The sequence below is a fragment of the Sceloporus undulatus genome, chromosome 6 (assembly GCF_019175285.1).
Source record: "Sceloporus undulatus isolate JIND9_A2432 ecotype Alabama chromosome 6, SceUnd_v1.1, whole genome shotgun sequence".
Taxonomy (NCBI): Eukaryota; Metazoa; Chordata; class Lepidosauria; order Squamata; family Phrynosomatidae; genus Sceloporus; species Sceloporus undulatus.
In genome coordinates, this window is record NC_056527.1 from 71,315,206 (window position 1) to 71,333,209 (window position 18,004).

An 18,004-nucleotide genomic window follows, 5' to 3' on the forward strand; every position below is an offset into this window, starting at 1 on the left:
AATAATAATAATAATAATAATAATAATAATAATAATAATAATAATAATAAGTACATACATAGCACTGAGCTGCATTTATTTTATTTAAAATATTTATATCTTACCCTTCTTCCAGCACGCCAATAGTGCTGACAAGGATAAGACTATAAAATGTCCACTGGTTTAGAGAGTGGTGGATTTTCCTTCTTTTCTATCTCAATTTGAGGCTTATCAGCAAGACTAGTGGACACTGTCATCAACTATCAGCAAAGCAATAGCCAAAAAGTCAATTCCTCACCTACTGAGGGACAGCCAACCCCACAAATATTAATGAAGAACACACTGCCGCCACTGCCTGCTAGCAATAGCAAAAATCCACCATGAAGCCCTCCTGTAATCAAGACAAGTGCAGGAACAGATGAGTTGGTGCCAAACACCACAGAGAGCTGCCCTTCCTCACTCTCCTTTTGCTCCCTCTCTTCATTCTACCCCTCAGTCCACCAATAAGTGCTAATGCAGGTTTGTTTGTTTTTTGCTAGACTGCACTTTAAATCATAGAATCATAGAACTGGAAGAGACCACAAGGGCCATCCAGTCCAACCCCCTGCCATGCAGGAACTTACAATCAAAACATCCCCGACAGATGGCTATCATGTCACATCTTAACCTTCTCTGAAATTAAGACACACTACATCAACAGCAGTCTCCTCATCTACCAAGCTTGTATATAAAAAAAAGAGATCAGATTAGTCTGGCTTATCTTGTTTTTCCAGCTGGGGCTGCTTTAGTTGGAGATCCTGCATTGAACAGGTTGTTGGATTTGATGGCCCAGCTGTATGATTTTGTGATTCTACCTCTTCTTATGCAAGCCAGCTTTAGTTTCAAAATTTGACAGGAAGAACTTTCTCTTGGTCTCACCGCCTTCTCAGACATATTCGGTGAGGACTCAGGTGAGAGCCTTCTCAGTGGCTGCTTCCAGTCTGTGGAACTCGCTTCTATGGGAGGCCTGTTTGGCTCCCTCCATGCTCCTTTTCTGCTCTCAGATAATCTTTTTATTTAGACTGGTCTTTTAATTATAATTACAGTTAGCAGCTTTGACTTTTTAATTTTTTTATTAAGTTTTATCAAATAACAAACTCATAAACAATACAAATAACAGACCTTGGGAATGAGCAAAGAGTATTTCCACCCAATAATACAGTTGGACCTTCTTATACACAATTTTTTATACATGGATTCAAGCATCCACAGTTTGAAAATGTTAAAAAAAAGTATAAATTTCAAATATGAAACCTTGATTTTCCATTTTTTTAATAAGGGACACCATTTGGCTATTTCATTATATTTAATGGGACTTGATCATCCATTGATTTTGTTATCCATGGGGGATCTTGGAACCAAACCCCAGTATATAACAAGGGTCCACTGTACATTCTTTCAAAGTTGTAAAAAGATCCAGAAAGGGAAATCATAGATCATTCTGCAGCTTTGACTTTTGTGGATTTGATTAATATTTCTCTCAAGGAATCTCTAGGCCCACCAGCACAATTCTGTCAGAGGTTGACCATAGTGCTATGCTGGAGGACCTAGAGATTATAACAGAAAATACTTCTCTAAGCATTTGTAGATTCTCCAGCAGATGTTGACCATAGATTCATAGAATCGTAGAGTTGGAAGAGACCACAAGGGCCATCCAGTCCAACCACCTGCCATGCAGGAAATCTCAGTCAAAGCATACCCGACAGATGGCCATCCAGCCTCTACTTAAAGACCTCCAAAGAAGGACACTCCACCACACTCCAAGGGAGTGTGTTCCACTGTCGAACAGCCCTTACTGTCAAGAGGTTCCTCATAATGTTGAGGTGGAATCTCTTTTCCTGTAGCTTGCATCCATTGTTCCGTGTCCTGTTATCTGGAGCAGCAGAAAACAAGTTTGCTCCCTCCTCAATATAACATCCTTTCAAATATTTAAACAGGGCTATCATATCACCTCTTAACCTTCTTTTCTCCAGCCTAAACATCCCCAGCTTTCTAAGTCATTCCTCATAGGACATGGTTTTCAGACTCTTCACCATTTTAGTATCCCTCCTTTGGACATGCTCCAGTTTCTCAATGTCCTTTTTGAATTGTGGTGCCTGGAACTGGACACAATATTCCAGGTGGGGCCTGACCAAAGCAGAATATAGTGGCACTATTACTTCTCTTGATCTAGACACTATTCTTTTATTGATGCAACCTAAAATTGCATTGGCCTTTTTAGCTGCTGCATCACACTGTTGACTCATGTTCAACTTGTGGTCTACTTGGACTCCAAGATCCTTTTCACATTCAGCCAGGTATCCCCCATCCTATATCTGTGCATTTCATTTCCCGCCCTAAACCTTACATTTCTCTGTGTTGAATTTCATTTTGTTAGCTTTGGTCCAGATTTCTAGTCTCTTCAGGTTGTTTTGAATTTTGATCCAGTCCTCTGGAGTATTAGCTATTCCTCCTAATTTGGAGTCATCTGCAAATTTGATAGGTATGCCCCCAATTCTGTCATCCAAGTCATTGATGAAGATGTTGAATAGCACTGGACCTAGGACAGAGCCCTGCAGGACCCCACTGGTCACTTCTCTCCAGGATGGAAGGGAGCCATTTTTGAGAACCCTTTGGGTTCAGCCAGTCAACCAATTACAAATCCAAGTAACAGTTACCTTATCTAGCCCAGATTCTACAAGCTTGTTTTCAAGAATGTCATGGGGAACTTTGTCAAAGGTCCTGCTGAAATCAAGATATACTATATCCACAGCATTCCCTTCATCTACCAAGCTGGTAATTTTTATCAAAGAAAGAGATCAGATTTGTCTGGCATGACTTGTTTCTCTGAAACCCGTGTTGACTTTTTGTAATTATGGAATTGCCTTCTAGATGTTCACAGACTCTGTTTAATGATCTGCTCTAGAATCTTTCCTGGTATTGATGTCAGACTAACTGGACGATAATTGTTTGGATCCTCCCCCCACCCCACCCCCCCTTTTGAAGATGGGGACAACGTTTGCTCTCCTCCAGTCTACTGTATTTTAACTTTTTACTGTAAATTATGTTTTAAATATGTTTGAAATTATTAAACTCTTTTGAATCAGTTAAAACATAATATTGTCATTTAATTCTTTTTTTATAACTTGCGTAAACTAATATTTTTGCACAATCCTTTAAAAAATAGTTTATGCTGCCTTGAATCCCATCTCAGGAGAAAGATGGAATATAAATAAATAAAATAAAATATATTTTTTATTTAGGCACGCCTCTTCATGGCTGTAGCTACTAAGTGCTGGCATTGAGGAATTGATTTGGTAACATTAAACTATATGATGTAGAGTTGTCCCTAATTTTGTTCAGAATTGTCTATGTGTAGATTTGCTTTGAAGCTATCCTGTCACTGTTCATGCACTTTTCTAAGTGCTCTAATGGTAGCAAAACTGCTTATCCTCTAACATTGGAAAGAGTAGTGTCCACCAGCAATTACAGGAGAACAGAAAACTTTAATGCTTTTCTATTTTCAAGCACACAGCTGAATTTGACAGAAATTTTAAGATAATATTTGGGTATCTGCATGGCCTACTCTAATTTAGACTGATTTTTCTTTCTTATAGAGGAATCAATTACAGCATTTTTATGTTTACATTGTTTGCTATGTGTTAACCCATCTTTCTCATTTGGTATATTAAAAATTAAATATAGAGAATAATAAATAGAAGCACAAGAAGCAGGATGGAGATTTATGATACCCCAAAGTCTTAGGAACAAAATGGTTGTCTTCAGTATTATTTACTAGGATATGTTCTCTAAGAACCATTGGAGCCAGGTAAATAGGCTTTCTCCCAATCCCTGAAAAGTAGCCCAGAAAGATATAATGGTCACAGTTGCAGTGAATGCTGGTGAGACTTCCAGGAGAAAACAAATGTCACGTTGCTCAGTCCTGGTACAAATTGTCCCCTTGGGCAAATAAGACAATTGTAATCTTTAGACTAAGGACTACACAAGGTTTTTTAACAGAATAAAAGTGTCTTTGGCTGGTAATTATCAGATGATGTTGTGTCAGTCTTGCTGCCTTCCTGTTACTACAGTGCACCTTTTCATTGACAGGCAAAAACCAAAGTTTGCAAAATAAAAAAATAAGTAAGCCAATAGCCACAGAGTGACCCGGCTTTGGAATAGCTGGTGGAAGTGGGAGAGAGGAGAAGTTTCAGGCCCCTTCATGGCATTGACTACTATGGTGCTGGACATGAAGTGAGGCTTATAACACCCTGGGTGGGGTGTGTTTCCAATCAGTACAGTTGAGTGAAAGTGTGATAGGAGCCCTGGTGGCGCAGTGGTTAAATGCCTGTACTGCAGCCACTCACTCAAGACCACAAGGTTGCGAGTTCAAGACCAGCAAAAGGGCCCAAGCTTGACTCAGGCTTGCATCCTTCCGAGGTTGCTAAAATGAGTACCCAGACTGTTGGGGGCAAATTAGCTTACTTGCTAATTAGCTTACTTGCTGTTCACCGCTATGATCTTTGGAATAGCGGTATATAAATAAAACAAATTATTATTATTATTATAAAAAACATTTTCAAAGCAGTATGTTCCTTTTTCATTAATGTATGAAAAAGGAACTATCCCCTTCAAAACTGATGAAACATTTCTTAAAGGACAGTTTCTGGCTTCTACCATATAGACATCAGGTCCTAGTGTAACATCTTCAATTAACTAGGATGGATAATAATTTCTATGGTTACTTTTCTAAATGTTTTCTGGAGACTTCTGTTATTAAAAGAGTTTGTACATTTGAAGTTGGTAAATATTAGCTACAGCACGGATAAATGTTTGTTGTCATTAACTGGTTTCTGAATAACTTTCTTACAGTAAAGCTGTGATGGACCTGTTAGTTGACCTGTGCAGCCGACACCACTTGAATCCAGCCCACCACATTCTTGAGCTGCAATCTTGGGGGACCCAACACCCTTTGAATTACAAACCAAATACTATGATAGGGATACTGGATGTACAGAAGATAGTTTTGAAGGAGAAGATTCCAGAGGAAAAGACCAAGCAGCCACCATCTAAGATTCCTGAGGTCAGAAATATCTGCTATGTAATCATATGTAATTATATGTTGCATGCCAAAATCTGTCAAGGAATGATGAGGATAATTCTTTCTCCATCTATATTATATTAAGTGATTGTGACATCATTAGCTCTTGTCTTTTTAAAAAAGGTTTTAGTATTGTGGATTTATCACTATGGTGTCAATTTTATCCTGTCGGACAGCTAGTGTGAACTCTGACCCTATGGTATATGATGTGGTGGCAGGGGCTGTTTATGGTACCTGCTTATTTTGTGGCATACCACTGATCATTAAGTGCCAATCTATAGAGCACTAAAACATAGTGGTTTAATGGAGATGGACAATTCATAGAATTTAATATGGAACTGTGTGGCATCCATTTTCTCAACACATTGCTTTTCCTCCTCTCCTTCTGCTAGTAAATTCAAGTGATGTTTGCCCCAAAGCCCCGAGATAACTGTCAGCACCTTGGTTCAGACAGTTATGCAACACAGCGTTGTTGTTTGTACATATTTTCAACAGACATAGTTACAACTTTGCTTGTGTTCTACACTTCATGAGTTCAGGTCAAAGGAAATAACACCACATACTCCTAAAGAGTAAAGATATACAACTGAACACTAAAATTAGAATCATCTAAGCCATTGTATTCCCAATCACCATGTATGGATATGAGAGCTGTGAAAAAAAGTGGATAAGAAGAAAATCCACTCATTTGAGAGTGCTGAGAATACCACGACAACAAAAAAAGGAATGGAATGTAATGGAACCTTGAACAGGTGAAGCCTGAAATCTCCCAAGAAGCCAAGATGATCAAATAGAGGCTGTCATACTTTGGCCACATTATAAGAAAGCATGGCTCATTTGAAAAGATGATAATTCTAGGAAAGGTAGAAGGTAGTTGAAAGAGAGGAAGATGACATGCCAGATGAAGAGACTCAATTAGGGAGGCCATGGGCCTGAATTTGCAGGACGTAAGCAGAGCAGTGGGCAACAAGAGGGTCTTGAAGATGTCTCATCCACAGGGTTGCCATGAGCTAGGGTCAATTCAAAGGCAGTTAACAACAATAACAAATAGTATGCTGTTTCAAGTGAAAAACTGTTAAAACAAGTGGAAAGGATATTTTTGGGTTGCAATATTACTCAAAATACTGCGAGAGCATACCCATAATATACAAATAAAGGAATTTGAGTTAGCTCAAATGAAAGCTGTGAGAGGGCATTGGGTAACTGAAAAGCTGGGGTTAAATCTATGTGTAATGGTTCCTACAAACAAATCCAGAATGCATGTTCCAAATGGTTTTTATTGTTGAAGCAAAAGAATCACCAGTCACACAAGCACACTCATCCAGAACTAACAATATAAAGGTGGTAACTGATAGCAGTTTAGAGAGTTTAGCAGACAGCAATATTTTACCAGGCTCAGACATGGGGGTCCAATTGGGGAAACATGGTTAATGAGCCTGGCTCAGCATGCATCCTAGGAGCTGGCCTGGCCTGCACATGCTGAAGCATCAAGGGAAAAACAGAGTGGCTGGCTGAACTCAACTGAGTCCAAACAGGTATTGCCCAAGTAGGCACATATATAGGGCAAAATGTATCCTGGGGCTATTTTGAGACTTGAATGGATTTTCCAGGTGAGAGAATGGGCAAGGAGATTGAGAATCACTCGGCCATCAATGCAGATGTCTCATAACAAAGGTATATCTCTCCTGAAGGGAGATACTTTGAGCTCTGTCTACATGAAAACATAGATATTGCATGCTCAATTGTTCCCATAGTTGAGGGGCTTATGCATATTTCACTTGTTGGCAGAGTCCTCTGGGTTACAGGATAAGCACATTCATGCCAAACCTACAGGAACTCCTTATACAATATGGTCAAGCAGCTTCATCCACATTGGGACACCCCCTTTAATATCAAGTTTATATTGAATGGAGGGACCCTTCATGGGGGGATCTTTGGGGTAACAGCAGGTATGAATGAGGAAAATTGAATTCTAATCAAAACAGCAGAGGATGGTATTGAGCTAGAGATAGACTTAAGCAGATGGAGAGTCTGAGTGGGTAACAAAGTAATGAAGAGAGAAAAGCTGTTCATGTAGAGGGGTTCACTTTTAGGAGCAGGGACTGGAATAAAAGTCTTTTTCCTGAGCTGGGAAAATAGATGTAGTTAGTGATGTTTTAGAACCAGTTGAAGAGACAATAGGTAGAACATCAGTATCTAGTCTGTCTAAATACCAGACACAGTACCAGACACAGAGGAGGAAAATATATTAGTATTAACCAGTAAGAACAAACTTACATATATATTAGTACATCTAAGTAAAATCAGCTAAAATACAAATGTGCATATAGACAGGCAGCAACCCTATTCTTATATTTAGCTGAACCTTTTAGAAGTTCTGATCATGTTGGAAACATTGCGAAGGGAATGTTAGAGGCATTACCTCAACCCTGACATAGTTGGTGGACTGCCTATAAAGGGGCATAAGCAAATATGCACAACCTGCAGGTTACATATAGTCCAACTCTCTGTCTGTTGGGCCAACCCCAGTAAGGGTTGCTGCCTCCGCAGTGCTAATGATAGTATGGAAGCAGCAATTCCAGTGAGGGGCACTTAAAGCACCTTCCTCTACCTCAGTGGTTCTTAAACGTTAGTTCTCTACAGGTTTTGGACTTCAGAACTCCTAATTGTTGGCCAAGCTGGCCGGGGCTTCTGGGAGCTGAAGTCCAAAAAACCTGGAGGACCAAAATTTGGGAATCGCTGCTCTATCTCCTGAAGCAACCAGCATTGCTGGTTAATGCCTGTGCAAAAGCAGATTCCCATTTGGGTTTCCTGGGTTGGAAGCAGTAATCCATTAATGGAAGCACAGTCTCAGTGTATGTGTGAGAGAGAGAGGAGGAGAGAGAAAGAAAGAAGAGTCAAAGTATCCCACTTCAGTTATTCTGGGCCTCCCTGCTCCCCCCTCCAATCCTGGATGTGTTTATGTGTACTTGTATATGTATACGTGTCTGTATGCATGTGTTTATGTATGCACTCACCTAACTAGTGGGGAAGAACAGAGGACAAGTACAAGCTTCTCTTTTGTTCTCGTCAACTGGTTCATTAAATATATATAAAACCAGCTAAAATACAAATGTGCATATAGACAGGCAACAACCCACACACCAGGATGCAGGGACCAATCTTAGAAGCCTAATTCTATATAACAGCTGGCAGAGGATTTCTAGACCATTCCTTGCAAAAGGGAAGGCTGGTTCTCTGTGTCCATCTTGGTTGTGTGACCAAACAGTGCATGAATTTTTATTTTTATTTTTTTATATAGTCAAGGAGATTTTGGAGTACAGAGGAGAAGGAGACCTGTAAACAGCATTGGAGGGGTTCTCCTTTAATTTTTCACTTTTTCTTTTCACTTTTTTCCTTAAGGGGCTTGTGGGGACTTTTGCTGAAAGGAGCTAGTAGCAAGGAGCTCTCTAGATAATTCTCTAGATAAATATAGGCCCAGTTGATTGAGCTCATTAGCAGAGCTTGAGGACAAATGCTAAGCCAACAGGGGTTCTTTATGCTGGTATTTAGCAGGGGAAGCCCACAGTTTTGTTTCAGTGCCTCCTTAGGACTTCTCAGTATGGAGACTGAGGGACTTGCTTCAGTCACCTGCAATACTTATGGGATGTTTGTCTTCTTGCTTATGAATGTGGGGAACTTCAGCTGCACCAAGTGCAAGTTGGTAGCAGCTGGAAGCCCAAGTATCTTAGGGAGTAAGAAGTTTTCTAGAACAGAACTGACTGGATGGTCTTGGACAGAAAACACGTGGAGGAAGATTCTGGGAAGGAGGAGGTCACTTCAAATACAATGGAAATGGATGGTTGGAGGAATGTCACATAAAGAAGTAGGGAAACCAGGGATCATTCTGTGAGCTTGCAGCTACAGAATCGATTTGAATCTTTCTCTATTATCAGGGATGATTAGGGATGGGCTTCAGGGACAGAACAGGGGAGCCTGTGAATACCACCACAGTTAATAGTTGCTGCTAAGCCTTGGAGGAGGCATGTGGTGGTGGTGGGGGACTCCTTGCTGAGGGGTACTGAAGCAGTGGTTTGTGGGCCTGACAAGATGTCTCAGGAGGTGTGTTGTCTCCCTGAGACAGGGATCCGTGATGTGACAGAGAGGCTGACAAGACCCTTTCTTCTGGTCCATGTGGGAACCAATAATACTGTAAGGCTTACAGCCTTCATAATATCATAAGAGATTATTAGGCTTTTGGTAGGAATCTGAAAGGGCTGGATGCACAGGTTGTCATCTCATCTCTTCTCCCAGTTGAAAGACATGGTCCAGGAAGGCAGAAGAAAATAGCAGAGGTGAATAACTGGATCTGCAAATGGTGCTTCCAAGAACTATTTGGATTTTTAGATCATGGGCTGCAGTTCCATGAGGGGGGAAATCTAGCAAGGGATGGATTGCATCTCACACCATTTGGCAGAAATGTTTTTGTTCAGGAGGACTTTAAACTGGGTTATGTGGGGGAAGGAGACAGTGCAAAAGCGCTGGATAAAATAGTCAGACTGTCATAGATGGAAAATGCAAACAGTGCAAGGACCCAACACTGAGAGGCAAAAAACAAAACAATACAAAACAAAACTCGCACAGGCAACAAGTAGGGGGGACCATGGTTTTAATTGTCTCTATACTAATGCACAGAGCATGGAAAATAAGCAAGATGAATTTGAACTCCTAGCACAACAAAGCAAATATAATATAATAGGCATCACTGAAAGCCAGGTAGAGAGCATCTGGATAAAATTTAAAGGGGAGGGAAACAACAGGGATGTTATTGTGGGAGTCTACTACAGACCCCCAAGTCAGATGGAGGAATTGGATGATGCCTTTCTAGAACAGATGACCACACACTCAGAAAGGAGAGATGTATTAGTGATGGGTGATTTCAACTATCCTGATATTTGCTGGAATTCATGCTCAACCAAATGCTCAAGATCTAGCAATTTCCTCACATTCCTGGAAGACAATTTCATTGTCCAAAAGGTGGAAGAGACAACAAGGGGGTCAGCTATTTTAGATGTGACTCTAACAAACAGGGATGACCTGGTAAATGGGGTGCAAGTGGTGGGATCCTTAGGTGGGAGTGACCATGTTCTGGAGTTTGTTATACAGTAGAAATGAGAAGCCAAACTTAGTCAGACGCACATTCTAGACTTTGAGAGAGTTGATTTGAGAAATACTGGGGATGATCCTGTAGTCAGGAATGCTAAAAGAATAAGCTGCTGACTTTCAACGACCCAGGATGCAAGCAGCATCTGAGGCTGAAAGGACACTTGTCTGCAGAGATTAACCGAGCCCTGACCGTGAAAATGAGGGGGCTCCAACCTCCATTAGGATTCCTGGAGGTATTCTGAGATTTGGGGGAGGTTTTTGAAGAAAAGAAATGTGATGCGCTGCCCCCCACAGGGACACAGACTGTGCTATAGAACTGAACCCAGGGGTTGCCCCACCCAAACCAAAGATGTATCCCATGACACCCCGGGAAATGAGCACGCTCAAGGAATTTATTGGGAAAAACCTTGCCAGGGGGTTTATTCGTGCCTCCAGCTCGCCTTTCGGGGCTCCAGTATTTTTCAGGGAAAAGAAGGATGGGGCCCTGAGACTGGTAACAGACTATAAAAATTTGAATGCCATAAGCACCTGCAGCAAGTACCCGCTGCCCCTGATGAAGGATATGCTGAGCTGGCTGTCCACAGGGAAAATCTTCACTAAATTGGATTTGCGGGATGCTTACTTTCGAGTAAGAATCAAGGAAGGGGATGAGTACAAAACGGCATTCCATTGTCCTTTGGGGACGTTTGAATATTTGGTGCTTCCATTTGGTCTTTCGGGAGGTCCTTTTTGCTTTATGAAGCTGATACATGAAGTTCTGCATGATCTGCTCTTTGAAGGAGTGTTGGTGTACCTAGATGACATTTTGATATATTCTCAGGATCTGAATAGCCATGTGCAACTTGTCAGAAAAGTGTTGAAGAGGCTGCTGGACCACAAACTGTACGTAAAACTGTCCAAATGCCACTTCCACACAGATAAACTTGACTTCCTGGGATACAGGGTGTCAGCCCAGGGGCTGCACATGGACCCACACAAGGTCCAAGATGTGCTGAATTGGCTTGAGCCCAAAACGTGCAAGCAGGTGCAGAGGTTCCTGGGATTTGCAAATTTTTATAGACAATTTATCCCTGATTTTGCTCAAGTGGCTCTGCCTATTACTAATCTGTTGAAAACCTCCACCAGGGAAGGGAGAAAGAGGCGAGGGCAGAGTCTCCCTGGAACTGAAAAACCCAAGCCCTCCACAAAGATTCATTGGACCCAGGAGTGCACAAAGGCGTTTGAGGCTTTGAAGCAGTTGTTTAGCTCAGAGCCAATCCTGAAGCACCCCGACCTCGAACAGCCTTTCATAGTGCAGATGGACGCGTCTGATGGGGGCAGTGTTGTTGCAGAGGGACGAGGGGGGCCACCTCAGAGTGGGGGTCAGGGAATAGGTTCTCACCCACAAATAGGGAAGATATAGATGCGCATATAGAAAGAGGAAATAGAGATATAGATAGTCACTTTGAGAATAGGGGGGCTGCCACCATGAGGAATGGGCCGGATGGTCACGTATTGCATGGCAGTTAGGCAGTTTTATGAGGGGTTGCTGGGAAACTGATACAAAAGATGTATACAGCCTTAGATCTCTAGGAACCAAATGGCCAAACCCCCCCTCCTTTTCCCCTTCAGAACAAAGGGAGAAATTCTACATCAAAGGCTGAACCGAAGGGAACCAACTCAAAGGGAGGGGTCTGGGGAATTGTAAGGTTCTGTCTTTATTTGGAGTTCCTCAGATTCAACAAAGACGTGACCAGGAATGTTTCTACTTAGTTCTTATAATAAACTTTCTGATCTACCTGAAGTTTGTCGTGGATTTTTGGTCATTGCAATCCCAAGTCTCACATCAACAACCTTATATAATAACCCCAAAGGATATACATTTCATTCAAAACAACATGATTCCTTTTCCCATATTGACATGTTCATAATTCTGCAACTTTAATGTCAAGAATAAGAGAAATATCAGTTCTGCCCAAAATTGATTCTGGTCAGAATCCAATTCTATTGGTAGTAGAACATGGCACAAAGCAATATAAATGGAAAATGAATGCAAAGCTTCTAACAAATGATGAATTGTCCCAAAAAACATTACGTTCTTCTTCCAAGGCCCACAAATGAAAACAATATGGGACACACACAAAGCAGTAATGTGGGGGCTGCTCATTAAAAAAGGTACAGAAAAAAACTACAAGGGAAAAGTAGAGAGATAGAAGAAAAAAAGAAACAGAAGAAAAGATAAGAAAAAAAATCAATCTGATAAAAAAATTAAACAACCAACTTACTCTTCTACAAAAACAAATAAACTCTAACTTTACTTATAAAATAGAAAAAAAATACTAAATTAATAAATTAATAAAATAAATTTAAATGGTTGGCTAATAGATTTAAGAAAGAAAGAGAGAAGAAATCCATTGAAAAAATAGATGGCGAGAGATAATAATTATATAAGAAACAATTAAAAAGAAATTTTCCCAATTTTACACAAACATTTTAAAAAAAGAAACAAATTCAACAAACTAAGAAGAACTTCTTGCATATTTCTGTGATAAGAAGGAAAGAAACTATTTCTCAGAAGACAATAAAAAACCCTATCAAGATTTTACCAGTGTAGAGATCTCAATAGCAATTCATAATTTGAAATTGGGCAAATCCCTGGGACCTGATGGGTTCATGATGGAATACTGTAAAAAAATTGAGGAGGAACTTAGAAACTCCCTTAAAGATATATTTAATGCCATTCAGAAAGAAGGTATACCAGAATCTTAGAAATAAACAGTATCCTCGGCTGAGGATACTCTTCCTATTTCAGATGATTCCCATTATAACCTCTGACATAGTATTTAAAGAATGGCATAGAGATATTTCTCAATTTATTTGGAGAGGCAGGAAACCGAGGATCAAATTAAAAATATTGCTGGATTCCCATGAGAGGGGCGGACTAAAACTCCCAAATTTAAGGTTATATTTTGAAGCATGCTGCTTATTATGATCAAAAGAATGGGTCACATTGTCAAATGAAGAACTGCTGGAATTGGAGGGAGATGGTGCAAATTTTGGCTGGCACGCATATTTGGTCTACGAGAAAGATGAGCAAAATCTAAAAAATGCAAATCATTGTATAGGAAAATGTTGTATAGGAAAATTAGAGTGTGGAATAGGTATAAAAGAAGAATATTATCAAAAATGGGATGGTAGGTATTCCCTTATGAAGCCTTTTACAGAAAAGAAATGATTAAAGTTACAAAGTGGTATAATTACAAGGACATTTTGGAAATGAGAAATAGGAATAGTGAGTTGAAAACAAGAGATAAATTAAACAAACAATCATAGAATCATAGAATAATAGAGTTAGAAGAGACCACAAGGGCCATCCAGTCCCAGAAGGATGGGATATTAATTGGTTCACACACAGATAAATTTTAGAAAGATACAAAATGGATACAAAAATATATGGTTTTGAATTGAAGAAAAATCAGTATTGGGGAAAATACTAGCCAAAGGGAAAAACAAACTAATTGGAAAATTATATGAGGTTCTCCTAAAATATGATACAGAGGATGAAGTCATTAAAGAGCAGATGATAAAATGGGCAAGAAACACTGGCCACACTATTTAAATATCCCAATGGGAAGAGGTTTGGAAAAATGGATATAATTATATAGTCTTCCAAAACTTAAAGAGAATTTTTTAATAAAACGTTTTATCTATGTTTTGCGAAAATATACAAAACAAATAATTATACTTGTTGGAGGTGCAAAAAAGAGAAAGGTACCTTTTACTACTGTTGGTGGATTTAGAGACTTAGAGAAGACTGAGAGAGTTGACTTAGGAAGGAATAAAGGAACAGGAGGGTTTGGTAGGTGTGGAGGGTCTGGGTATGAGTAAATATGAGAAGGTATGTGGAAGGGTAATAAGGAAGGTTAAGAGAGGACATAAGGAAGATAAGAATTGGAGGTGTAGAAGAAGGTATGGAAGGAAGTAGGAAGTAAGAAGAGAGACCTGGGAAGGTTTAAAGTTGGAGGCTTAAGAAGGATAGAGAATTTGTAGGTAGGAGATAGAAGAAGAGGAAGAGGAAGATTATGCTTAAAATTAGGTAAATATGAAGCAGAGGTTGGTCTTATCTAAGTGTTAATTTATTACTTCTACACGCCTGAGGAAGTTAGGAATTGGAGGAACTGCGCTCCAGTGGCTCTGTTCCTATTTCTCAGGCAGATTCCAGATGGTGATGCTGGGGGACAGCTGCTCTTCTAAAAGATAGTTGACGTCTAGTGTCCCTCAGGGCGCCAATCTGTCCCCCATGCGATTCAACATTTACATGAAGCCGCTGGGTGAGATCATCCGGAGTCATGGGGCAGTATGCTGATGACACCCAAATTTATTTCTCTATGTCTCCGACTGTTGCAGTGACTAAAGATGGCATCTCTCCTCTGGATGCCTGCCTCAGGTCGGTAATGGGCTTGATGAGGGGAAACAAACTCAAACTGAATCCAGAGAAAACAGAGGTACTTGTGATAGGTACCCCAAGTCTGGGGAAGGAGATTTGTCAACCAGTCCTGAACAGGGTCACGCTTCCCCTAAAGGACGAAGTTTGCAGTTTGGGAGTACTCTTGGATTCGTCGCTACAATTGACATCTCAAGTAGATGCAGTGGCCAGGAGTGCTTGGTACCAGCTTCGGTTGATACACCAACTGCACCCCTACCTGGACCGAAAGGACCTGGAAGCAGTGGTACATGCACTGGTAATCTCTTGCCTTGATTTCTGTAATGCGCTCTACATGGGGCTACCCTTGTACCAAGTTTAGAAGCTTCAATTGGTTCAAAATACGGCAGCCAGATTGGTCATTGGTTTGTCCAGGTTTGACCATATTACACCTGTTCTAAAATCTCTTCACTGGCTACCAATCAGCTTCTGGGCGCAATACAAGGTGTTGGTTATTACCTATAAAGCCTTACATGGCTTAGGCCCGAGTTACTTGCGGGAACGCCTCTCCCTACACAATCCGCCCTGCACTTACAGAATAACTGGGAATAATGTATTAGAACACCAACTAGGCTCACATCGACTTCCCAAAGAGCGTTTACTGTAGCTGCTCTGAAATTGTGGAATGGTCTTCTGGAGAAGATCCATCTTATTGCCTCCTTGGAGGCATTTTAAAAGGGCACTTGAGATGGATTTCTTCCGGCGAACCTATCCACCTGACCTTGTGTAAGAGATATTCCCCATCTTTCTGACCATTGTATAACTCTATCGTGTTTCTACCTGATGAGGTAGTTTTAATTAATTGTATTTTATTTTATTGATGTGTTTTTATGTGTTTTTATGTCCAACCTCTCAATTGGACTTCTGTAACACGCTCTACTTGGGGCTACCCTTGTGCCAAGTTCGGAAACTTCATTTGGTACAAAATATGGCAGCCAGTTTGATCACGGGAACTTCTAGGAATGACCATATAACACCGGTCTTGAAGTCCCTGCACTGGCTGCCTATTAGCTTCCGGGCAAAGTACAAGGTGTTGGTGATTACCTTTAAAGTCCTACATGCTTGGGCCCAGAATACTTGAGGGAATGCCTTGTTCCCTATTGTCTGTTCTGCACACTCTGGAAGAAATCTACTACAGCCAAAAAAATCTAGGCTAACATCAGTTTCCCAGAAGGCCTTTTCTAATACTGCTCCAAAACTATGGAGTGTCTATGGAGATCCGTCACATTCCCACTCTGACAGCTTTTAAGAAAGCACTTAAGACGGATCTCTTCCGGCAGGCCTTAGTTACTTAGTTACCCTCCCCAGATATAGAGATATTTGCCCCCTCATTTGCCTATTCTTCCCCGCCTATTTTTATGTCTATTTTTTAATTGAATGTTTTTAATATTTTTAATGCTATATCATCATTGTTCAATTCTGTTTTAATGTTGGGTATGGGGGGGTTGGTTTAGGGTTTGATTTTGATTTTGATTTTTTAATTTTTCCTAATCTTACTGTGACTTGATGTGTTTTATTGTTGTAACCCGCCCGGATTCTCCGTGATTGGGTGGGCTAGAAATAAATCTATATTATTATTATTATTATTATTATTATTATTATTATTATTATTATTATTATTATTTTAGTGAACTGTAATCTCGTCTCAATCCATTGGGAGAGGCGGGAAAATATAAATAAACTATATTATTATTATATTATTACACTCTTATGTTTATCCTGATGGGGATTTCATGGGTAAGGAATGATTGTAATAGTGTGTGTGTTAATTTTTGTAATGGATTGTTTTAATAATAAAGTGTTTAATTAGAAAAAAGAAATTAGCAGACATAATGATGTAACCATAAGAAGGAAAAGAAAAAACAACTGTGGGCAATTATCATCCAATATCCTTAATACAGACTATAAAATTTACACCTCTATCTTAACATCAAGACTCTATCCATGAAGATCAAGCATGTATAGATTATGAAGAAACAGGAAGGTTTTCAGTTGACAAGGAAGTCAGACAAGGCTTCATTTTATTCCTGTATTTGTTAAATTTTTACACAAAACATATTGTACAGGAAGCAGGAATAAACACAGGAGACGGAATCTTGAAAACCAGAGGAAGGAACATCAACAATTAAAGGCACCATATAATCTGCAGAAAATACTGTAGCAAATACTTGTGGTGCTGGAGTAGAGTTCTACAGATACCATGAACTATTAAAGATATAAATGAATAGTTCTTAGAGAAAATCAAACCTGAATTCCTACTAGAAACAAAGATGATAAACTGAGGCTGTTGTACTTTGAACATATCATGAGACAATGTGATTCATTAGAAAAAAACAATGATGTTTGGTAAAATGGAAGGCGGAAAAGAAGACTGCACTGATTTCACACAATAAAGGAAGCTACACTTCTGAGTTTGCAAGAGTTCATCAACTCAGTTGATGACTGAATAGACAGACGTCGCTCATTCATAGTTAATTTGATAGTAGACTGATGTAATGATTGGACTACGGCTCTGGAGATCAGGTTCAAAAAACCCACTGCGTAAACTTGGGCAAGTCACACATCCTCAGAAGATGGCAATGGCAAGCCCCTCTTAAGAAACTTGCCAAAAAAACCCTATGATGCAAAGAAAACCCTATGAGGGTGGAGTAAAAAGTGACCTGGAGACATACAATAACAACAGTACCAACAGCAGCAAACATTTCTTGACATCTCTTAATCTGATAGTAAAATATTATCCTTCTACTTGGTGCTGATTTTAATGTCTTCAATAATGTGTATATAAATATGTCATAAGTGATAGAGATCTGAAGAGATTGGGCATGCTCCAGGTGGCATGGTTTTACGAGAAATCAGTTCATATGTGATTTCAATGTGCTGATGATTACCTATGAGTATACTCTTGAGTAAAGGTTGGCAGTTATCAGAAATGAGATGGCCCATATGGAATATATTAATGTAATAACTATCTCCCCACCTCCACCCCAGAATGAATAGTTTGCCTTGATTCCACTGTTTCAAAACTGTTGCGGTGCTGTAGCTGACCTGTTTCATTTTTTGTTTCCTTAGAAAACTGTGAGGTTGGTAGTAAATTATCTCAAGACACAAAAGGCAGTAGTTCGAGTGAGTCCTGAGGTACCTCTCTACTGCATAATCCCAGCCATTTGTGAAAAGTGTGACTTCAGTCAGGAACACCTTGTCCTCTTGAGGGACACCTTCACTGGAGAGGAATTGGAACTTACACAGTCATTGAATGAACTGGGGATAAAGGAGCTCTATGCGTGGGACAGGAAAAGAGG

At 40.0% G+C, this 18,004-nt stretch overlaps 1 protein-coding gene across 11 annotated transcripts in view; it reads left to right on the plus strand.

The window, feature by feature from the left end:
• The window catches only part of COBL (cordon-bleu WH2 repeat protein), a 194,520-nt gene that overhangs the window by 39,800 nt on the left and 136,716 nt on the right, over positions 1 to 18,004 (plus strand). For all 11 annotated transcript variants that reach the window (XM_042471813.1, XM_042471816.1, XM_042471822.1 and 8 more), the window contains 2 exons: positions 4,870 to 5,080; positions 17,775 to 18,003. In XM_042471813.1, coding sequence (XP_042327747.1) covers positions 4,870 to 5,080; positions 17,775 to 18,003 — 440 coding nt within the window. The remainder of the gene's footprint in view (positions 1 to 4,869; positions 5,081 to 17,774; position 18,004) is intronic.